Genomic DNA, 25005 nt, shown 5'->3' with positions numbered 1-25005 from the left:
AAAGTTTTAACACAAATCAAACTGAATATGCTGGCTTTACAGGTTATAATGTGTTACTGATACATAATCTGAAGGATAAACTCCATAAGTAGCTGCTGGTATGCACAAAGATACTTTAAAATGTGTTGACTAACCTGAGAATTTTCTTTCTACAACATCCTCCAGCCTACAGTAAAGCACCAGAAGACTTAGCTCAGGATGTCATGCACCAACACAAATGGAAGGAAATCTCATTTTTGATTAACCCAAAAGTGTTTACTAGATCTAGGAAATTTGTGTATTATTGAATCTAAGGGCATGCGTATATCCCAGTGCACAAGTTTCAGTATCTACTAGGGTTATTTGTGGATGTGTGTCTGGAAACCTGTGTGTGCGCTCTGGCCCAGGTAAACATTAATCATTAGCCTTGCCATATGGTGGCCACATTGATCACATTCCCCTGACAGGCAGGGCAGCTTATTCTGGAAAGAGGATGTACTGGTTCAGGTGAGAGCAAGTACACATGTTCACGCACACAACACACACACTCAGACACAAAAACACACACGATCCTAAAGCCAACAGCAAACTCAATCTGTAACACAAATTCCCCTTGCTGCCACGTTGGGTTTGAGTATGTCTACAGATATGCTGTTGCTGTTATCAACAGTTAGGAAAAAGAAAAGGACTAAACAAGAGTTGAAGTTTCTTTTCCTCAGTGAAAACTGTGTCTATATTTCCTGTGAAGACAATTATCTGGTGTTGACAGAAAGAAAAATAATATATATTTAAAAAAGGGGGGAAGAGGCAGGCATACCCTGAACAGGTTGCCAGCTTGTCACAAGGCAACCAGAGAGACAGACAACCATTCATACCTATGACCAATTTAGAATCACCAATAAACCTAACCCCACTAACTTAATTTCTTTGGACTGTGGGAGGAAGCCAGAGTACCTAGAGCCCAAAAACTATTTGTAAGTGTCTAGAGCTGTCTCTAATTCTTGGTGTGATGTAATGCTAATGTGTTTTATAGGCCTATCTGTTATCATACAATACACCTCTACCTTCTTTTGGTAATTGTCTTTTTTCATACATACAAGTGGAAATATCTGGTTAGTGGCACAACTTTCATAGATTTTATTTTCAATGCCATCCTGCTTATTTCACTGTGACTGCAGGTGATCTAACATACTTTGGATTATGAGCTGTTCCTCTAATCTTTATCTGTCAAAAAATCTTTTTCCAAAGTGATCTGAATTTTCTATTTGACTTTTCTAATTTTCAGATGGATAGCAGATTTTCATGTTTTGTTGAACCTTGGCATAATGATTTCACATCTCTAAAAAATGTTCTTCACTTGGCTGGGTATTGCAAAGAGTCTTTCTTCCCATTTTACTTTACCAGGTAAAAGACACTGAAAACATCCAGTACTATTTTACCTCATGAGCATATGCGTCTTTTTATGTTGTTCCTTCATATGTGCAAAACTGTCCTAATATTCCCACTATCTCCCTGATAAATTTGTTTTGTTTTTGCAGTTTAAGGATTACCTTCATTTGCATTTAAATGTTTTTGGTTCACAGCAACAGCTTCCAAATGCAAATCCCACACTTAGAATCAACTTCAGACCTTTCACCAGTCTAATTTATGAGGAACTGCACACACCTGTCCATTAAATAGCTTTTTAGTCAGTTGTGTATGAGAGTCTGAAACTAGAGGACTGTGTTTAAAAGTGACTATAATTCCTTGACAGTGAATGTAGTATTGTTAAATATGTAAACTTTGTTTTCAATTCAATTCAATTTTATTTATACAGCGCCAAATCACAACAGTCACCTCAAGGCGCTTTATATTGTAAGGTAGACCTTACAATAATACATAGAGAGGAAAAAACAACAATCATATGACCCTCTATGAGCAAGGACTTTGGCAACAGTGGGAAGGAAAAAAACCCTTTTAACAGGAAAAAACCTCCTGCAGAACCAGGCTCAGGGAGGGGCGACCATCTACCGTGACCGGCTGGGGTGAGAGAAAGAAGACCGGATAAAAGACATGCTGTTGACACGCATTTCAAGAATTCAACTGCATACTGATTGTTTTATTTAAAATCTGTTGTGGTTGTATACACAGTTAAAGCTGTGAACATGTCACTGTTCAAAAAACTGTATTTCCCTGTATGTAGCACAATGTCTTATCATTGGCATCACATAACTGAATAAATGACTTTTTAGAATTGGAAAGCATTTGATTTCTTTTGTTTAATACCTTGTATTGGGTGTTACTGTGACCTAGGTTGAGTATGTTTCAGTTTCAGTATCAGCACCCCAACTTCCTCTCCTGTTAATGACCTAAGGCAGTGATTTTTGTGGAGGAAGCTGTACAGAAAGCAATACACTTTTGCTTCTTGAGTGTTCTTGTACTTCATATCCAACCTGTTCAAGCACACTCAGGAATGGCATGCTTAAATATATCCAAGTTGGGTACTCAGTTATCACACTAGTTAAAGAAACTGTACTGTCAAACTAGCTTATAATGGATTGCATTTATATAGTGCTTTTCGAGGCACCCAAAGCGCTTTACAATGCCACTATTCATTCACTCTCACATTCACACACTGGTGGAGGCAAGCTACGGTGTAGCCACAGCTGCCCTGGGGCAGACTGACAGAAGCGAGGCTGCCATATTGTGCCATCGGCCCCTCTGGCCAACACCAGTAGGCGGTAGGGTAAGGTGTCTTGCCCAAGGACACAACGACCAGGACAGAGAGCCTGGGGATCGAACCGGTGACCTTCCGGCTTCCCAACCCCCTGAGCCACGGTCGCCCTAATAGTGGTTTAAAATGGAACTGAACCACCCAGAAAAACATCAGCTATAATGTATCTAAATATATACAAGTCTGGTATTAGTGTAATATTACTTTGCACTATGTATTATGTATGACATAGACTAAATTCTTGGGACCAAAAATGAGCCTGTTTTCTATTTATTTTCACCTCAACCAAATTTGTAGTCTCAGTTACTTTAAATGTGCATTTATGATTGTCATGTCATAAATGTAAGAACTCCAAAGTTTCAAAGTCTTAACTAATACGCGTTTTAACCTTTCATTTTTTGTGGTAGCTGCTTGATCTGTCCACATCTTTTTCACTCTCTTGCCTTAGTTTGAATTGTTTGACTGTAAACCTATTTTCACAAAAAAACATAATGACTCATCAATGCAGGAAACACACAACTGAAACAAATTTCAGCAATGACGGGCCAGCTCCATTAAGTCATAATAATAATTGAGCACACACACTACCTAGAACCAGAAGCATGAAAACTAGAACTGTATTTACACACGAAGGCAGAGACGTGCTTACGCATTCTTATTAAATAAACAGCTAGGGGTCCTCTTTCATAAATGTCAGTCATTATGTACAAGCCTGGCTTCCACTCCCGTCTCTAGCAATAAACTGATGTAGACAGTCATTTTTTTTTAAACCGCAAGTTATTAGAACCGGCAATGCAAAAAACAGCAAAGAAGTAGCATAATTTCACTGAATGTCAAATTCATGGAATTGCGAAACAAATAGAAACTACTGAATGGAAAAAATGGAACAAAATCGACTCGATCAACTCTGCAAGGTCTGCATTGAGGAAAGCAAAAAATATAAAATGGTCACAGCATAAATATATTGGCAAGATCCTCCAACAAAGCCTGAGCAGCCATCATTTTGCACAACTGCAGGAATTTATAGCGTCAGCATTAGCATAATCATAATTAAATAAATAAGTAAATGTGAAAACAATAATAAGAACATGATAAATTCAATACACAGTCAATTATTTACAAGACTGATTATGAATGTTAAACTGTATATATCAATATTGCTGCATTTGTAAGCTGAATAAATATTTAGATGATAATAAGAAATGCAATAAATAAAACTGGATGTTTTATTTGTGTTCACTTCATCACTGTATTTTAATCTCCATAGCTTCTCATAAACTTGATTTACTCCAAAGCAATGTGTGTACACTCGTCCGCTTATTCTTCCTTTATATTTTGTTAATTCCAGCTTACCTGTGGCATGTTTTTGTGCATATATCAAGATGCTGCAATTAATGGAAATCAGAATTCATTGTCTTAAGATTTTCAGTTAAAATTGTGCTCATCCTGTTGCAGAACGTCTCTGGACAAAGACAAAGGTAAGCAATATATAAATGTACGTTTTTTAATAGTTATTTAGAATTTGCACGAGTTATCTGAGTGTTAGTTCCAGTACGATGAGTTTGATGTCTTGTGCTACATATCCCATTAGAAATCTTTACAGATAAGTATCATAAAGTAAATCAGGATAATAGTTTGATGCAAATGATGCTTAAGAAGTAGAGTGATGCATTTTGTGCTATTGCTGTCTACATAGGAGTAGATAGAAGCAGTAAAAAAACAGTATTTCATCCACAAAAGTGGATTTTTAGTATATTTTACCCTCAGGCTGTCAGACTCACGGGTCACTCTTGAGAGGCTCAGGAGAGAAACTATAATAACCCCTCAATACAGAAGATATCATTAAAAGCAAATAATAAAAATGATCTGTATGTTTTACATTATGCTTTTTCATTTTTCTTTGTAGTGCTTACAAGGACTTAGGCTCAGAGCTATTTGAGGATTCTGCTTTGTTTCTTCTGGTGTGAACATCTAAGCACATTTATTCTGTTTCAGGGTTCAGTCCAGGCAAAACGAAAACAAAAAAATATATGTCAGTGTGTATGTGTGTGTTTGTATTAAATTACTTGTTTGCAGCACAGCACTACTGCAAATCATTAAATGTCAGAGTACAGACTTTATTATTTTGTTTTAGTTTAAGGCTAAAGTAAGGAAAGGACCCTTTCTAATGAGAACTCCAACTTATTTTTTCTAGAGATATCCAAATTAAATTTAACTTTACAGCTTTTGAACATTTCCTCATAATTCTTAAATTCAGCTCCTGAGCTTACTCTCCCATAAGATCTAAAAAAAAAAACCCTCTTTTTTTTCTGTCTCCACTGATCTTTTACTGGATTAAACAGCTACTCATATAAATATTTGTATATAAAAGAGAAATCTTGACTGGCTTATAAATGAGGCTCTATGTGTGTACATGTGTATGTGTGTGTGAGGTCTTGGCTACAATAAAAATACTGTAAGTGTCAAAGAAACTGTACTGTGTTGGTATTGCAGTCCTGTTGTATGTCTTTATGCTTCTTTATCTGAACAGATATGCACATATGTGTGTTTGACCTTGCTTATGCCAGAGCCTAGTTAACCAGAAATAGCTACAAGAGCATCGCATCCCCAGCAAAGTGGTAATGGTTTCAATTCCTAAGTCATTTTTCAAAAGTGTGGTGTGATTGAGTCAGCCCGCCCATTGAATTCAGTATTTAATTTCCTCAAGGTCTCATGAGCCATGTCTCTGTTTCCAATTTCTCCTCCTCATGAGATCAGGACAGGACACTAAATGAAGGGTTTTCTTTTTCTTTTCTCCCCTTTTTTCAGTCCATCGTTTCCTTTTCTTGCCTGTACAATGCTGAAAGCTCAGGGTTGGATAGGAGGGGACAGGTTAATAGGTGTTCTTGGAGTAGAAACACTTTCCATTATCATCATTTCTCTTTCCCTTTTACTCTTCCACAGCATTTATCAGCCTTAATCCTTGTTTCCTTTCCCCCCTGCTATCTGTCACCTGATGCCATTTATTTTCCCCATTTTCTGTAATTTCTTGTAATTTGTATTAAATTTTTTTTTAAATGTGCATGCTATAACATAGAAGCAAAACTTTGCCCTACCTAGAATTTGTTTCTGTTCTCTCTCTTTAAAAGTGACCAAATTATAAATTTAAAAATAAGTAGAAAACATTTAAAACCTAAAGAAATCACATTTTCCACCTAAACAATTAACACAACGCAAAATTTTAAAGAGTGGTGGTCTTAATAGTTGCAGCATTTGAAGCTGGAAATCAAAACTCATATGTATGTGTGTACTGGTAAATGTGAAACAAATACAAAAAAGCGTACTGTCTCGTGGTTGAAAAGCCTGGAGGAAGACAAAAAGTTGCTATTTATGGTGGAAATGTTGGGAAGAGAAAATAAACTGACCTCAGTCTTTGTACTAAAGAATTCCACCAACTTAAACATGTTTTACAGGAAGAATGACTGCACACAAGTAAAGGTAAACATGGTTTTATTTTTTTACTTTTTACTAAGATGTCTTTGTGACCAGGCATGACCAGGCATGCCTCTGGTCAATGGCATCGACCGAAAGCCAGATGACCGCTAATGAATCAAAGACTGAAAACACGAGTGGCTCTTCCCTCACAGGAGGATGCACTTGAAATGAATCACAAACACTTTTACATATCCATCCAAGTTGATTCAAACTTCAAGGGATATACTGTAAAGTCATTACACATACAAACCCAAGCACATGCAATTAGTTTTCAGTTGTAGTACAAGAACTGAATTACAAGTGCCAGAGAGCAAATTATAACTACATTAAAACTGTGAATAGGGATGCAAACAACCCCCTTGGAAGGTAACTAACTGAATATGGAGTTACTATATCACCCTTAGTCTTCAGCTGCTTTGACACGTCCTACAAAAGGCAAAAACTTCCACAGAAAACAGGCACTCTGAGGGATTTTTTTTTTAACCAGATAAACATTCCTTGTTTTGCTTTTTATTTTATCTCCTGTAGAGAAAAAATATGAAAGTGTTGAATGCAGAGGTTGGTATCACAGTATGACTTGGGAAGCTCTGGTTGATGGATGGTGCAAGCCCAACGTTAAGTATGTATAATTAAAAACAAAAACAAAAAGTAGAAGAAAGAAAAACTAATTGAACAGCAAAGTGGACTAGCAATTCAGTTTTCTCTAGCAACAAGGTAATTCACCATAGGGTGCTATGGGATCAGCTCAATTATAAAAATGCTACAAACAATCTAAACAAATGAAAGGGACTCCTGTGGTGCTTTCAATGAGCAGCACAGCTTCATTTCTTTTATTCCAAATGGGAAACACAAGCTGCATGTAAGTGTGTTTATGTTTCAAAAAGAATATGAACACTTCTGAACAATTTTTAACTTTAACTTTGTGTGCTTTGGATGCCAGTCCTCAAATGGAGAATTTTGGTTTTCACCGTTTTATCATTTAAGAAATTTATAAACTTAAATCACACATTGGATTTCAAGGAATAAAATATTAATATGTTCTCTTATTCACTGAACATTGGTTTTGCATGGAACGGAAGGGCATGGTGTGAATAAGACTGCAAAAGAGCATAAATATTTAGGACAATAAATATAAAACTGGACTTTGGAGAATGACCTAGTATTGTGTTAAATTTAAATTACTAACAGACCTTGAGATAGTGGCTCAACGACAAAAGGTCAATCAATTATTTTTAAGATCGTTCTCAAATTTGGGGGATTACAACACAATAAAGATAAAAACACGATAATTGCTGTTTCCAATATACCACTGTGATTTTAAATGTGAACCACAAAACAGAGTTCCTAGGAAGGACTTTAATGTGTTTTTAAATATTTATGCCCTTTTAAAAATATTTTTTCCCTTTATTTTCCAAGAGTCATCATTTCAGTAACATGCATGAGCTGGAAGAGTACATATTAAAGACTGCTAAAAGGATTCTAATTCATATAGATATAGCAGAATACCACTAAAGCACTTCTGTTGCTTGGAAAGACATGACTATAGTATCACTATCCTTCTTATGATTATTTTGAACTGTATATAAGGTAATATAAAGCTTCAGAAATGTAGGTCTATCCTTGCATGTGTGCATAGAAATGGATTGGCAGTAAAACACCATGAGCTTTTATTAGGAATAAACATTTAACTGATTGGATTTATATGAAAGCCGTTTTTCAGAATTAATCCTTAATCTTTGAGCAAACGCCATTGATCAGTGACAATTGATCAACGGCCATTAGTACCATTCACAGAGAGTTGGGGAATGGCTGCAATGGTCTTTGATCAGTGGTCATGACAATTATTATTAATAACCAAAATACTGACCATTATCATTATGCAAATGTACTGTTTATAAGGTTGGGGAAACCTGCAGTCAGCTAAGACGAAATCACCTGGATGAGTGATGAAATGTTTCTCCCACTGAACATCCAGATGAACAGAATCCACTTTTTGGCATCCATCCTTCCATTCTCTTCTGCTTATCCTTTTAAGGGTTGCAGGGAGGCTGGAGCCTATCCTAGCTCCTATAGGGCAAAATGCAGCGTACACCCTGGGCGGGGCTAACACATGGAGACCATTCACACTCACGTTCACACCTATGAGCAATTTAGAATTACCAATGAACCTAACCACACTTACTGCATGTTGTTGGACTGTGGAAGGAACATCTACACAGCAAGGTGGAATCGAACTCAGGACCTTCTTGCAAGGCAACAGTGCTAATCCCTGCGCCACCATGCTGCTTGACTTTTTGGCATGTAGATGAACTTTTAAAAGTACTTTTATTGCACTATGTTCATTCACTAATGAGCTTCTGTAACATGAATCAAATGGCTGAATTGCCACTTCAGCATTCGGTTAAGTTCTATAGAGTCTTACTAATGACCTACTAATTGTATTCAGGTGTGTTGCAACAGGGAAGCATGGAAAAGCTGCAGGACACCGGCCCTTGAGGGCTGGAGTTCGAGACCCCTGGTCTAAAAACAGCAGAGCTTATTGACGGGAATGAATATCCTCAACAACTCACCCCAGTACCGGTGTCAGAAGTGAGCTTTACTGACTTACTGACAAAGTTTGACAGTCTCTTCCAGAGTAAATAGAGGTAAAGACCCAGCCTATGTGCAGTAGGAATGGGTATCGTTTAGGTTTTATCCGATACCAGTACCAAACCAGTACTTTTGAAAAGGTGCCGGTGCTTAACCGGTGCTGGAACCGGTGCTGGAACCGGTGCTTAAAGAATGGAGAACACACACTTTGTCCAAAAACGTCTCATGTTTAGCTTTTTTTGTGTGAAAAGATAACAGTGTTAGCCTTTTCTGCAGCTATAGGGGATATATGGTATCACTCTTGGCTGGAAGCAGTGCTTAATCAATGTGGAAAAAAAACACAAACTTTGTCTAAAAACCTCTCATGTTTAGCTGCTTCCCACTTTTCTTTGGTCATTTTAGCCTTTTTGGCCAGGGTGAAGGGAGTATCTGCCATCAAACAAGAAGACAGCTGCATGTAACTACGACAGTGTTTGCTAGTTCACCTTACATGCATTAATGTAATAACGTGGTTAACCTACTCAACGTAAATTACACACACGAACAACATTAAGCTACTCACGCAGAGAAGAACGGCTGCTGCTGCCATCATCATCCGTCATCATTTCTGGTACACTGGCAGGGCTAGGGGCCAGGACTCTCCTCTTCGGGTTCTTGGGGGATGTTGCTAACTCCGGGTCCGATAACAGGCACCACACCCGCAGTAGATGTGCACGGTGTGAGGTCTTGCCGCAAGCTATCAAATACGGTGCATTTCTCGGCTTTTAACATAATGCTATACGTCGCCAGGTGTTTCATCGGATTCCAGGAGTTAACTCCTTTGCACAGTATCACAGTATCAGCTTAAAGCACTTGTTGCAGGCTGCTGAGTTTGCATATTTTGCTGTAAAGTATAGCCAGACTTTTGAGCGCTTCACCTTGGGCATTTTTAGTCTGTATTTCTGCTCTAAAAGAACGTACGTACCTGGGCCTGCCTACTACGCTTGCAAAGGTAAAATGATTGGCTAGAATTCAAAGTGTATGACATCTCAGGGGGGAAAAAAGCACCGAAAGAAAGCACCGAAATGTGTGCTGCTTTTCGGTCTGGTTACTACCGTTTATGTCAGAACCGGTGCCATTACCGGTACCCATCCCTAATTGGCAGCTGAGTTAAACCGTAGACTGACAGCTTACCCTCACTACAGATGAAAGGTGGCTAGAGTTTTTGAGGTGACTCAGGGATTAAAAATGTAAAATTCTGAATAATATTTAATTGACACACTCTGTTTTTTTTGTCTGGTTTTTATATTATTATTCAAATAGTATGTTACAGTGCACTAGGGTTAGTTAAATTAATATGCACAATATGCTTTTGTCTTCAGACACTGAAAGTCAAAAGCAACAATACAAACAATTTAACATGCCAGAATTAAATCCCATGTCCACTTAGCACTATGTGGTGAGATGTGCTATTTAACATCAATATTTAATAGGAAATCATCTCAAAACGCAACAGCACAAAATGCAGTCAGTTTAAAGAAAGAATGATTAAATATAACTGAGTACATTTCTAAGAAAACTGTCTGCTGTGATGAGGGACTTTTTCTGCTTTCCTGCAGTCGGCATCACCACTGTTTTTTTTCTATTTTTTGTTTATTTACTTTTTCAACACAAATTTATTAATATCCACATAGGGAAGGAGGCAACTTGTTCAATTTACCAATATCAGTAGACAGTTTGAAAAGTAACAGATATCTTAAGTTTATTTAGCTCTGTAATGTGTTTTACAGCATCATGGATCACAAATCTGTGAATGATATAATAATTTGGGGTCAGGATAAAGTCGATCTTTTCATTTAGGAACGTTGCTGTTCCTCTCCATTGGCCAATCACAGCAGCTTCACCATCATTTGCAAAGCCAACAAACCATACATATAACGTTGTTCAAAGATGCTCCTCAAAGCAAGGCATTCTAACTGTGGGATGTCAAACAACAGCCCTAGTGCATAAACCCATCTCTATTTACCATGTAAGAGTATTTTTTTAAACACTCAGATGGTTTGGAAAATGAGAGTGATTGTCAGGACAATACATGGACCCTAGCAATTTTTAACATAAGAGTTCAGCCTTATATCATATAGATATTCACTTTTCCTCAGTTTTCTCTCATTTCTGTGAACAGACATGCTGTTTAAAGCAAGAAACACATGTGTAAAACACATGCTTACACTGAGTACATTACCTTGTCCATCATTTTTGAGCCACAAACTTGCAGAATGCTGGTCATTATTAAAATGAACTTGGTGCATCTGTTTGTTTATAAATTTAGATATGGCCTAGTCTGTGGCTGAGAGTTGCTTCTGCCGTGTTGATTTCATGTGATTCACTGGTAGTGTCCATCCCTGGGTCTGTGCAGCACTACAAGTCTGATGCAGGCGAAACAGCTGAATTGCAAAGGCAACAGATTTGAGATTTATCACAAGTAATCACAGTATTATTGCAAACAGATTGAATGTAATTACCAACTTGACCCCATTCAATCGAAAAAACTGGTGGCAGATGGATCCCTGTCTTATAGCCATTTTCTTGCCACGTTCATGCAACAGTGTCATTTTGAAAATAAAGTCATCTCAGACCTAGTCCCTGTCTTTAAAGTGACCACTTCAAAGGCAGGGATCTGTGTGTTGATTGCACACGGTTGCAGTAATTCTAGCTGTGCTGCATTGTGCTGTTTTCTCTATTGTAACTGAAGCCTGATATATTTACCTGGGGAATTGTAGTCTGGCCGGGTCTTCCGTAGCCTTTCACATCCTTGCAGTGTATGAAAAGCTATGGACAGGGTGAAATGACCCATAAGTGTATTCACATAGTGTCGATGATTAAATAAAGACACCAAGACATCTCACTCCATAGTTTGCCTGTTTGTTAAAACTGATGATAACCTTAAGACAATGACTCAACAGAAAGTGCTATCAACCCACTTTCCTTCCACCTTTCCACAGAAAGAGGACCCAATGCATTTCCAGAGAGCTTGCCTCTCTGCTACTGAACCTCGGTGGAAGATCCAAGTGGGTGAGCACCTTTATTGCATCAGAATGAAGCTAAAAAAGACTCACGCATCAGTAATGGCAGGAGTACAGACTTGTGGTTCTCAAATAAACTTCCTGCCCTTTCTCCTGTTATCTGCCTGACTCTGTTCAGGCTATAAATTCCTTTCACTTCAGGCTTTGGTTGACTGTGGTTTTGAGAAAAGTTTTCTAAGTAAGAAACAGAGCCACACACTCTCTGAAATGATGACAGTCACAACTTTAAACAAAGATTTTTTTACTTATATCACCTAATATAATTTCCCTCATCTCAATAATCCTATCATTGATTGATCAGCTGGTAGGTGGGGTAATTTCTTTCTTGCTACCTGTTTCCCGTCCACCCTGACTTCAGTTAAGAATCTTGTTTGAGCTGAGTAGTTGCTTTCCTTAGAATATTACAACCTTGAACAGGTCTTCAGCAAGGCTGGGCCTCAGATGTTACCTCCCCACTGTCCATACAAGTGCACCACAGATGTCCTCCCTTCGGCTCTGTTTCCCTCCAGCCAGATTTATAATCTATCATGCAGTAAAGATGAAGCCATGGAGCAGTTCATTTTATTCTCTTTCATTATTCTCATATCATGTGTCCCCTGTCCTCAACTTTGTATTAAGGAACCTTTTTTGTTTACAAGAAAGAACAAAACCAGCACGCTTGCAGTTTTTGTCATTGGTTATACTATTATAATAATTTTTCTACCATTAATCAGTTCAACTGGTTAACCTCTTCACTGTGGCCACCATAATTGTTGAGAAAAACCCAACAAGCTCAGGGAGGGGCGGCCATCTGCTGTGACCGGTTGGGGTGAGACAAGGAAGACACTATAACAGACATGCTGTGGAAGAGAGACAGATATTAATAAGGAGTATGATTCAGTGGGGTTAGGGTTAGTGCGTAGGCTCTAGCTAAAAAGCTGCAGCCGTGTGCGTAAGTTGACAGCTGCAATAAAGAAGTGTACTGAAAAGTGTGAGCATGTGGTTCGGTCTCTTGTGTCCCAGTCCTGGGTTTCGGCACCACTGTAAATGATGCACAACAGATCCGAACACATGTTCACACTTTTCAGTACACTTTTTATTGTGGCTGTCGACTTACACACACGGCTGCAGCTTTTCAGCGGATGCGCATATTAAAAATGTAACTGCTGTGAATTTCTTTGTTCCGACATAAAAGTGATTCCTATGTTAAACATTAGCGCTGCATGACTTTCCTGCCAGGTAACTTGCTCCTCACCTGTCAGAACTCTGCGCCGCACCAGTGTGTGTGTGTGTGTGGGGGGGGGGGGGGCGCCACACACTTTGAGAACCACTGCATTAATCCAACACGTCACACCATAATCACTGCATTTTAATAGACAATCAGCATCATATATCACTTTGTTATGACATGACATCTATCAAATAAAGTGAAAAAAGAAAAATAGAAGTTGCGCTGTGTGTGCACCGCTGAGAAAAGAAATGAGTTTTTAGTAGAAATGTTACTAAAATCCTGAAATACTGGAGCGTGCTCTGTCCACTGTACAGAGAACAAAATGTGTTGGGATTCTTATCTCATCACATAAAGTTCAGTTTAGCTCTGTTCTGTTTTAATAAAATGCTAGTGTTAATGCAAAGCATAAATATGTGGGGCTTCACTCTAAACACTTAGAGTGAAGAGTGAGTAAAGGGTTAAGGCACAGAGCCAAAGTTTTAGATCAGAGTTTTGAGATCAGAGTTTTGAGCCATTCAGCTGTGCCAGTAATGTCTTTGTTATGATAACATCTCCCTGTCTACTTTCTTTCCCTAGCTGTAACTATCACATATACATAAGGTGCTTTTTGGTGCTAAATCTAAGCAGAGTTTGCATTTGTGTGATTGATTATATTCCATGCTCACTTGGGGAAATAAATGGAAGAGCAGATGAATTGCACTCACTGGTACAGACGGACTCTGAGTGACTGCAATCTGAATTGCCTTCCACCAGGCGACCTGTGCAATTGCCATGCAACCCAAAGTGTAAACCTCTGGGCAACCAGTGGATCACTGCAACTACTCACTCTCAGTTTTAGACAGATTGCAATGATTTTTCCTGGTTGCAAGGAGGTTGCAGTTCTATGTTTACTATTGTGTGACTGAATATTTAAAGTTATTTACATTATACATTATATTTGGGAGCATGGTGTTCATTTCACATGAACCATGAGATCAAGTAGCTAATTTTATCTCACTGCAGTGAGATAAAATTAGCCCTTGTTACTGCTCTAGACAGATGACATACTGCACACTGAGTAGCAATCTCTTTATAATCTTTATTCTATTTCAGTGAAATTAAATTGAGTTTAAAGCGCAGGATCCTGATCAGAGAGTATATGCATGGCCTCAGCTGGATTGGAGGCAGGAAGCCATATTTAGGCTTTGATAGCTGCTTATAAGAGGGTTTGAAGTTCATAAACCCCCCACCCCCAGCCCCTCAGCTTCAGAGTCCAGGGAAGTAAATTAACTTAATTGGAACAAATCATTTTGTACATGCAACATCAGAAGTTCAAGTCTGTAATTATGAGCTTAAAGGATTTTAGGTATGCTTGTTATTGGGTTAATCTAATTTTAGAACACAGATCGTAAAGATGTTTATTAGCTACTTGATCTCATGGTTCATGTTAAATGACCACCATGCTCACAAATGTATATAATGTATAATTCAACCAGCATGTGTCGTTGTAAATAAATAACAGAATGAGGAAAAAAGGCTTTTAAATATTCTGTCTGTGTTTCTTGAAATAATCTGCAGAAGGAACTGAAGATTATCAGAATTAGTTACCTTGGGGGAGTTTAAGTCCATCTTAAAGGAACCGGATAACTCTTTTACTCAGTGCGATTGTTTTTAATGTCACTCTTAATTGATTTGCTATTGTATATTTTTCACATGTTTGAACGGGATATTGTATTTGTTTTAAATTTTATGTTTTAAATGTACTTATGTGGTACATGTATTTTTGACGTTTGTGGCCATGATGCCAGGTCTCTCTTGGAAATTAGATTTTTAATCTCAATGAGATTTTTTTACCTTGATAAATAAAGGACTAGTAAAATTTGGCTGAAGTCCTTCAAAATATTTCTGCAGATGAGTCAGAAACAGGATAATTTAGCAAGACTGGGGGTCCATACCAACTGGAGAGAAAAAAAGAAACTTATGTGTAATACTGCCTAAAACAGTCCACACTATTAATTTGGCAAAGAATATGAATGAATATTTTAAAAATGAATAAATATATTTTAATAACCATTATACCCAAAGCTATCCTTCATAGTTTAATAACCAGTCATGTTTTTAAAATCAAAAATATCTATTTGCTTTTTGTTGTAAATTGCAATTAAATGTAACAACACATCTTCTGGTATCTACTCTGCACTCTTGAGACTGCACTGGGAGACACACTAAACCTTGCAACTGGCAGATGTGGCAATGGTATCTTGAAGCATTTGGACTCCCTGGGTAAACCTGAGTGGCTGCAGGTAATGTCTCATGCAACAGAAGCGAGAGGAACATTAGCAAATAGCAAAATTATAGAACAAAAAGGTCAGGAGAGAAAAGGAGATGCTAATGGTTTGTGGCAATCACCTGTAATTATTTTTTAGGAGTTGTGTTGCCGCTGCTTTTCCATTGACCTGTTGCCACTTTCATTTCCATGCAGGTGAAACGGATTCATAATGGTTTACACTTTCAAGCTGGACTAATTGAGATCCATGAAGTTTAACTGACTTGGTGTTTCACTGTGATGATTGAGCGTTCTGTTAATTTTACTGAGCAGTGTGTACCCTCAGGCAGTTTTCATCTCACCTACTTAATGAATCTACCTTAAATTTCCTTGCACCTTTCTTCAAACAAAACCAGTATAGTGTATGGTTGGAAGTGACTGAGAGTGAAAGAAAGACAGAGAGAGAAACAGATGGCTAATCCTTTTCACTTAGTAGCAGTGTCATTGACTGTCACTGATAACAGAGTGAACATCCCAGGCCAACGTACTCTTTCCCTGGTGGGTGATGTACACAACAACAATAACAACGACATCAAGCTGCTCTCACTCTGAGTCTGACAAGATCAGCTACTGGAGGGCATACCCGCTGCCAAGGTGACTTCTGCTGCCTCTGTGTGTGAATGAATCTAGCAAGAGTAAAAAAAAACCCAAAACAAAACATACTGGCAGAAGAAATACAACAGAAATTCATAAAACAGCCAAAACACCTGGCTGTGTATTACTCTGAGCATTTTGGTTTGTTACCAAATCATTCATCAAAAAGGAAAATGTCAAAAGAGAGATTTAATGTCATCTTTAATATTCAATAAAAAAAAATCTAAAGCTTAAATAGGCTTAAGCTTAAATATAAAATGAATGCAGGTATTATTGTAAAAGATGGTAAATATTTTTGTGTGTGTTGTGATGTCAGAGAAAATGTTCAGCTGCATGTTCAGTAAGTGGTGCACAGGGCAGTCTGGATCCATTAAATATCTACAGCCATTCACCACAGCCACATTAGAGCGACTGTTGCGTCAGTTAATGGAGGAATGCACATATTGTTGATTGAAATCACATTCAGATTAAAACAGAAAGGATGATTTCTCTCTGTGAGTAATATGAGTGCATTTCAACAGCAGTTCAGTCCTGAAGCCACAAAAATGTCACTTCACAGTTACATATCCAGGTTTACACAACTTCCCCAACTAGTGTAATCCACATTTCTTCCTACAGCTCAGATTAAGGTTGCTGTCTCCTGAAAAGTTTTGAAGCCAGTTATGGTCACATTGTGGTCCAGGAAGTGTGAGTATTGTCACGTCTCACTGCAATGCTCCATGAACTTAATCCTTTCACTGTGCTCCCATTGGTCTTAATCAGCTCACCAAGCTCACCCACAATATTGCCCATATAACACCTTACAGTCTTCATGTTTGCAGGTGGATCAGCACCATTGCTGAAAACCCATAATTTCCTCCATAGTTCCTCCTGGATTGCAGCGTAATGTGTAGAAAACTCGTGGATTTGTAAAATTTGACTTTACAACACTTGCAGAACAAAAATGACCAATTAACCTTCACAGAAATCACAAAGCGCAAGAAAAGTAAACTTTAACAGGTGATAAAATATTTATTTTTAAAATCAAGGGATCTTCTGCAAGAGCTACTCCCAATTCAATTCAGTTTTATTCATATAGCACCACATCACAAAAACAGTTGTCTCAAAGCACTTAATATTGTAAGGTAAAGACCCTACATTAATACAGAGAAATCCCAACTATCAGACGTACACATATGAGCAAGCATTTTGGCAGTAGGAAGGAAAAATCTCCCTTTAACAGGTAGAAACCACTAGCAGATCCAGTGTCAAGGAGGGCCAACCATCTGCCGTGACCAGTTAGGAGTGAAAACCACCACAACAGGCCACGAAAAAAAAAAGTCACATACCTGAGCTGAGCTTGAGAGATGCTGTCTTCATGCAAATCTGAAACATCTGGCTTGATCTACCTTGTGCTTTTGGACAGATAAAAATAATATGGCCATCGTTCGGCAAGAATTTCAATAGGAATTTCAATTCATGAAGTCAGTTTCACAAAAAATATAGAACCAGTGGAGACAATTATACATCAGAATCCAGTACAACACTCAGATTTCAGATTTATTAGGAAGACGCAGCTGTCAAAGTTACACTGTTAAAAACAATTCTAATATTTATGCTTGGTAACATAAGTCTACTGTATAATGTCTCTTTAATAAATACAAAAAAAACCTATCACTTTCATTCAGAGGTGTCAAACTGAAGGCCTGGGCCCATACTACACAACAGTAACTAAATAACAGAAAACATCCTACTGATTATAATGATTTCTTTTTTCTTTTCTTTTTTTTTTTTTTGCAATGAGTCCACAATAAAAGGACATTTTCAGTGGGTTCAGTTTTGAGCTAACAGATATACATATTTAATTCTTACAGTTTAAGCCCAAACAGTCATGCTGACACATTTCTTTCATTTACCAAGCAGTATTTCTTTATCATGTTGGAAGACTGAGACATACTTTTGGAACTGAAATTCTTTTTCTTATATTGAGGCATTTAATGTGTAATGAAACATCTTTACACTGACAGAAAGGGGAGTTTCACCGGTGCAGCCCACTTAGCATCAAAGTGGTCTGCATGTTGACCTCGATATAAAATGAGTTTGAGTCCTGCTTTTATTCACAGCCAAATCTCCCTGACCCTGGTCGTGCTAAAGGTCTCTTCCTGTTCAAAGGGAGTTCGTTCTTCCTACTGTGCCAGTGTATTTGCTTATCATCTGATTCTCTGTAATACTAAAGAGTCTTTAATATCAAGTTGACTCTTATGTGTTGGCACTATAAAACCGAGTTGAGTTGAACTGAGTTGTACGGAGCCCCCCAGGGGACATGGGAGAAAAAAAAATTATGGAGGAAAAAAAAAAAATTATGGAGGAAAAAAAAAAGAATTAGGGAGAAAAAAAAAATTAAGACGGACTTTTGCGAGATCTCGCAAAAGTATTGCGAGCGCTCGCAAAAGTATTGCGAGATCTTGCAAAAGTGTTGCGAGCGCTCGCAAAAGTATTGCGAGATCTCGCAATAAGTATTGCGAGATCTCGCAAAACTCCAACAATGGCGGCAGCTACTTAGTTGTAATATTACTCTTTCTGGGTCACAAAATACACTTTTAAGATATTTTGAGGCGTGAATGTAGTTGTGTAAACGTCAGATACCTGCTCGGTTTACAAGACATCACATATTTGCAAAAGAGCTCCGACGTTTTTGGAGATCTGACACCCACTAGCTCGAAGCTAACGGGAGGTCGAGACCTACTACAGCCGGGAGGAACACCGCTTTCCCGGCACATCGTGCCTCGACCTCCCGGTCGGCTTCGAGCTGGCGGCCTCCGAAGAATGCGGCTAAAACTTTTGCGAGATCTCGCAATACTTTTGCGAGCGCTCGCAATACTTATTGCGAGATCTCGCAATACTTTTGCTAGCGCTCGCAATACTTTTGCGAGATCTCGCAAAAGTCCGTCTTAATTTTTTTTTTCCTCCCTAATTTTCTTTTTTCCTCCCTAATTTTTTTTTTTTTCCTCCCTAATTTTTTTTTCTCCCATGTCCCCTGGGGGGCTCCGTAGAGTTGAATATTTCGGTATGATGTATTTTTTTTTTTAACTTAAAAAATATCTAATTTTCCAGAACAAGTGAATGATTACTTTAACTCTTATAAGTTAAAAAGTTTTTGATGATTTTGTGCTCATAGCATTGTGCTGTTTTGTGCTTAGATTTTGTGCTGTTCAGTCTACTCACTAAGAAACTATGTGATGTTTAATGCACAGTGCAGGATATTTGTTTGTGCTGGTAAATATTTATTTTATTCATCTTTGAAACCTGAATATGAATTAAAACTTCTTGCTCACCTTCCTTATCATGTTCTCTTTTTCTTGTTCTGCTTGTGTTTCTGAAATTGACGTTCATTTACAGTATAATGATGGAAAATATGAAAATGCTTATCAGTAACACAGGATAAAGCACATGTTATTTTGATAGTAATCCTTCTTCCAATCCTTATTTTGATCATTTGGAATAGACTTGGACTTAAGTTTTGGAATTTTTTGCATTCATACATGCATTACACAATACACTGCTATATGATAAAGAAAAGAAAAATTAAATTTTAACAGCATTCCCTTCTAATTATTTCCTGTCACAGTTGTCAGGTTCAGGTTGCCTGTGGTAGGTAAACAAGGGAATATATAGAATTACTTTTTTGTTCATTGTGTTCAGTTTTATGTTTGAGTAGTTGAGCAAAAGAGTACAATGAATCGTTTATCACTGCTGATTGACTGTCTTGGAGATAATATGCATAGAGACTTTCAGAGTCAAAATCAGCATTCATTCTAGTGAGACTTGCACTCAAGACCGTTGGCCTCGCAGTCTGCTGGTCTTCAGGTCCAGTTTCATCATATGTAAAATCCTTAAAGTTTTAAAGATAGAAAAGAGAAAAAAAGTAGTAAAACATAAAAATGCTATTACCATGCTGAAAGCATTGACATAAAAGTCACTGCCATCCTTATTAAACACAGCTGGTGTTATCTTGTTACTGAAGATGGCATTATAAGGTTTTAGCTATCAATATTTTAATTTATGAATTAAGCTTTAGAGAGTTCAGTAATCAATATATTACCTCAATAGACGTTACTGGTGAAATAACAAAACTGTTAACTGAATAATATGCATGCAAACGCACACACCAGCCTGCCACCCCCCACCCATCACCCCCACCCACAGACATCTAAAGAAAAGAAAAAGCAAACTAACTTACCACATGTGCAGCTTCCTGTGGAGACACAATTTCTACAAACGTAGAACAGGAAATGTGTCATGGACGCTGTACCACATTTTCCATGCACAATGTCTGTGGTGGTGTGTGTGACCTTACCCATTTTTTTTTTTAAAGTTTGCATAAACTTCAACATGACCATCAATACTATCATCACTGTTATGGCAATGATACCTAAAATTAAATATGGCACAATTCCTGGCCAACAAAGAAAAAAATAAAGTTATTCAGAACAAAATCTTTATCACATTTCATAATATTCAATATATTCTTTATCGTGCTATCATTGAAACAGTTCATCAGAGAAATTTATTTGAACTCACATCTGAAACTATTGAAAACTGAAGAAAATGCAAACATCAAACTCTGACTGAACATGATAACGTGCATGCACAGAATACAACATGAAGAAAGCATGTGAACCACTGATTTAGTTCATGTGTGTTCTTACCATCTTTTTGAATGGGTGGTGTAGTTGGTGTTATATAGGATAGGACAGACAAATTAGTAATAATATCCAAATGGCTTGAAGGCATAGTCGTTCTGTTTAAAACAGCAAAGGACACAGTTGACCCAGCAGTGACTGTCTTAGCAGGTTTTTTGGGACCTGGAACCACAAATGCAGCATACATTTATAAATAAATTAAGATTGTAAGTTCCTTCTGATTTGAACAAAGGATTTGTTTTGTTTAATTCTTGAAAGAAAAGAAAGAAAAGAAACTCACCATGTACAACTTTTAGATTGACCTCTATAAGTGGATCAGAGCCGAGTCTCTCAACTCCACAGTAATATTTTTTTGAGTCTACCAATTTAAGATTATTGAAAGTCACTAACAAATCATTCCCTTTGTTATTTAGGATTACTCTGTTTTGATGTGTAGTCTTTCCAGGTGCAGCAGTGATGATTATGTGAGTTTTATCTGAGCATGGACTTTCACAAAGGTATTTATTATTAGTGGTCACATGGAACCAAATGTTCCAGTTTGAACATGTGAATGACACCTTTCCCCCAATTTCACCTTGTACATTGAGTGTCATTATCTCCACAATATTGAGAGCTACAAGCAGAAATAAAAAGAAAACGTTTTCAGTGAATGCATACCTTCAAATATTAACATTTCTATCAATAGTGATATGAATTGTATTTTAATATTTGCAAACATTACTTGACAGCTACCACGTTTATGCACCTGCTTATTGTCTAGGTGCAAATACTAAAAAAAGAAGAAGCAAACCCCCCCCCCCCAAAAACCAACAACTTACCAGAAAGAATAAAAGCACATCCACTGATTTTTACCATATTTACAATGAAATCATAAAAATGATCAATGACATAAAGTGTGTGGCAGTATTGACAAATAGCTCCACTGTCGATAATTTCCACTTCCACTTCCCCTTCCTGTTACTCTTTTATGAGCTAGACGCTCCTCCCTTTTGCAAACACACACAGACACACAGTCCATTCGCAGTTTTCTCCCAGTATGTTTTAAAGTTGAACAATGTTTTGTATTTACTGTTGTTGACTTTAGAACTTCACTATGAAAAACTAAAAAGACTGACAACAGCAATTGAGAATACACATTCAGTGATAACAGCAATCAGTATTTAATCAAACAATGCGGAACACTTCACAGCTTTACCCACACGGTCGATTAAGAGTGCTATAAACTTGAAACACTTTTCTTTTAACTTGTTTAACACTCATACCACTTAATGGATGAATGTGAATGTCTCAGGATCACTTTGAATCACTGTCAGAACTAATAAATTGAACATGAGCATTAAGGTCACATACTGCAAGAATAAGGTTAAAAAGGTAAAAAAATATTTTTTTTCAGGGTATGGCTATGATACGCTATGATTATTTATTTGCGATCGTTAAATGAAGCCACAAACTGTGTTTCAGAAACTCACAACTAAAATAAATAAATAAATAAAAAATCCTGCCCTCATGCCTGAATGACTACTGGCCACTTGCACTGACTTTGGTGGTAATGAAGATGTTCAATTCAATTCAATTCAATTCAATTCAATTCAATTTTATTTATATAGCGCCAAATCACAACAAAAGTCGCCTCAAGGCGCTTCATAGATACAGAGAAAAACCCAACAATCATATGACCCCCTATGAGCAAGCACTTTGGTGACAGTGGGAAGGAAAAACTCCCTTTTAACAGGAAGAAACCTCCGGCAGAACCTGGCTCAGGGAGGGGTGGGGCCATCTGCTGCGACCGGTTGGGGTGAGAGAAGGAAGACAGGATGTTCAAAAGGCTGTTGAAGAACATCATCTCCTCCTCCATCCCAAACACCACAGATCCGCTCCAGTTCGCCTACCAACCCAGCAGATCCACAGAGGACACCATCACCTATGGCCTGCACACCACTCTCAGCCACGTGGACAAGAAACAGGGTAACTATGTGAGATTGCTGTTTGTTGATTACAGCTCAGCGTTTAACACAATAGTGCCCATCTAGGACTCAACGGCCGTCTATGTGCATGGGTGTTGGACTTCCTCACTGACGGAACTCAGGTGGTGAGGGTCGGTAGGTGTGTCTCCGACAGCATCACCATCAACATGGGAGCGCCACAGGGGTGTGTACTCTCACCACTGCTCTACTCCCTCTATACTTCTGACTGTGTGGCCACCCATGGCTCCAATACCATTGTGAATTGTGACGACACAGTGGTGTTGGGCACCATCTCCAACAATGATGAGGCAGCCTACATGGATGAGGTGAAGAATCTGGTATTGTGGTGCCAGGACAACTACCTCCAGCTGAACGTCTGCAAGACACGTAACCATTTGTGTTTTGCAGTGTACGTGACAGTAAACTTCTTGAATCTTGAACATTCCACTCACACAATGTACATTTTCAGAATCCCAATTTAAAATTTCCAGATTATTTAATTTAATTTACTTAATGTATATAATTCACTTACCTACTACACATAATGTCCTCTTTTGTATATAATTCACTTACTGTATACAGTTTTCTCTTTTTGCACAGTCGATGAGCGTTTCAGGACACATTTCACTGCGCGTTAACTATACATGTGGCAAATAAAGAATCTTGAATCTTGTATCATCTACATCATAATTCTTTACAAAGATGAATTCTGCATTTTCTTATCTTTTAGATGACTATCCCCTCCAATCTATTGAACATGGACAAATATTTATTCTCATAAACTAAACATCTTTAAAAAATCTTGGTGGACTCATTTGAACATGATACAAACACATCCTCTGGATACCATGCATTGTATAGGTCATCAGGAAATTTCAACATTGTAATATATGTGTATCATCATTCCTAATCAAGAGTGCACAGTTATTTCCCTTTCTCATTGAAAGGAGGCAGATTTTTGAAAACATGTAATTTTGTTTTTTATAACAACAAAAAATTTCCATGAGTCTCACTGAATAGTCAAACTAAGTACAAAATCACTGTGCCAGTCATGTAAATCGAATTGATTTGAAACGTCATCAGCTCCTGCATTCATGAGCAGATAATTTCTTTTTTCCTATTAGTCACATAATTGTAGTATTTTTGCATGCTCTCTAACATCAAAAAACAAGCTTAATCACACATGAAAATAGGCAGAATTGTAACAGAGTTGTTGATGCCTGTCATTACAAAGAACACTGTGTATTGGTTTTTTGGAAGCGCAATTTGTGTTTTTAGACTACAAAGAAACATAAATAGCTCTTTGTGGTGTGTCCTGGGAGCCATAAAATCTTTTTTTTCTTTAAGTTTATCTTTTACAGCTGGGACTGGGATTTAAGCACGTCAGAATGCTATGGTGATTTGCTATATTTGGAAAGGATAACAAAAGCTGATTAATGCCGCCATGATTGAAGGTAACCTTCACTTCACTGATAATACCTGTGGTTTAAAGAATGACCAAAAATATGTTCTATATTCATGGAAACATAGGACCTTTATCTAACCAGTGTCATTCTTCTTCTTCCCATTTCATGTCCACTGTACTCTTTTCTTTTCTCATATGTAGTGACCATAGTGGCTAACCATTCTCCTATTATAAGTAATGTGTCTTAATGTACAAGGAGGAAATGAGAGTATTATCTTGCACCTCTGTTGGCAGTGCTTGTCATTCAAGCACACACATTTATCACACACCGGCAGTACTAGACCTCTTCTTTGTGCATATGTACAACTTGGGTCATCAATAAGTAGAGATTCTTTGGAGCACCTCAGTAAATGCTGTCACTTGAGTACATGGCGAGTCATCTACTGTCTGTTTTGTAATGCAGCGTTCAGTTCAAATTTAGACAGAGAAGTGGGCAGGCAAATGAATAAAACTTTTTTAAATAAAACTTACACTGTGGTGAAAATAAAGGTAGCCAAACAAAGATTAGCTGGAGATCCAGAAAAAGTAGGTAAGTCCAAGTATAAATCAAGCAAAAAGGGGAACAAAAACAGGGTAGAGAAAACACAGAAGTTAGGCGATACAGCCAGGGAACATAGGCAGGTAAACACAAGCTGACAAAGAAGGGAAAAAAACAAAAGGCTAAAAAGTAATGAGTGTTGGGAAAAAGAATAATGAGCCTGTTATGTCTTAAACTCTAACACAGAGCGCAGAGGACAGAAGGAGTGCAAAAAAAATGTGACATCAAGACACAGTAGAGACTCTCTGCATTGTTTTTTTATTACATGCCTATTTTGATGGATGCACCTTCCAGTGTGGCCTTCCAAGATTTACTTGCCAAATGGAAAATCTGCCTGGATTTTGCAGTTTGTGGACCCCACATAAACACCACATTTGGCCCATTCTCCTTTTTTTGTTGAGAATCTGAATTTTCTGCCACCACTTTAGGG

The 25005-nt window shown here is 37.8% G+C and overlaps 1 protein-coding gene across 1 annotated transcript; it reads right to left on the bottom strand.

Annotated features, from left to right (window-relative positions):
• Positions 1-18972: 18972 nt before the first annotated feature.
• Positions 18973-22265, bottom strand: LOC120716817 (CMRF35-like molecule 3). The gene is made up of 6 exons (XM_040004451.1): positions 21427-22265; positions 20889-21221; positions 20615-20770; positions 20263-20361; positions 20146-20177; positions 18973-19797 (listed from the first exon to the last, which is right to left on the bottom strand). The coding sequence occupies exons 1-6, from the start codon at positions 21461-21463 to the stop codon at positions 19543-19545; spliced, it is 912 nt and encodes a 303-aa protein (XP_039860385.1). The 5' UTR covers positions 21464-22265; the 3' UTR covers positions 18973-19542.
• Between the last annotated feature and the right edge of the window lie 2740 nt (positions 22266-25005).

This window comes from Simochromis diagramma, unplaced genomic scaffold (genome assembly GCF_900408965.1).
Source record: "Simochromis diagramma unplaced genomic scaffold, fSimDia1.1 OVJJ01000487.1, whole genome shotgun sequence".
Taxonomy (NCBI): domain Eukaryota; kingdom Metazoa; phylum Chordata; class Actinopteri; order Cichliformes; family Cichlidae; genus Simochromis; species Simochromis diagramma.
The sequence above is the reverse complement of the archived record's forward strand: the minus strand, read 5'-3'. Positions and strand labels throughout refer to the sequence as shown.

Coding starts and splice junctions, on each gene's coding strand:
- LOC120716817 (XM_040004451.1), bottom strand. CDS start 21,463: ATGGTAAAAATCAGTGGATGTGCTTTTATTCTTTCTG. Junction 20,178..20,262: donor AACTTTAAAAAAAAAAATGG/GTAAGGTCACAC, acceptor CTACGTTTGTAG/AAATTGTGTCTCCACAGGAA. Junction 19,798..20,145: donor CACAGGAAGCTGCACATGTG/GTAAGTTAGTTT, acceptor TAAAACTTTAAG/GATTTTACATATGATGAAAC.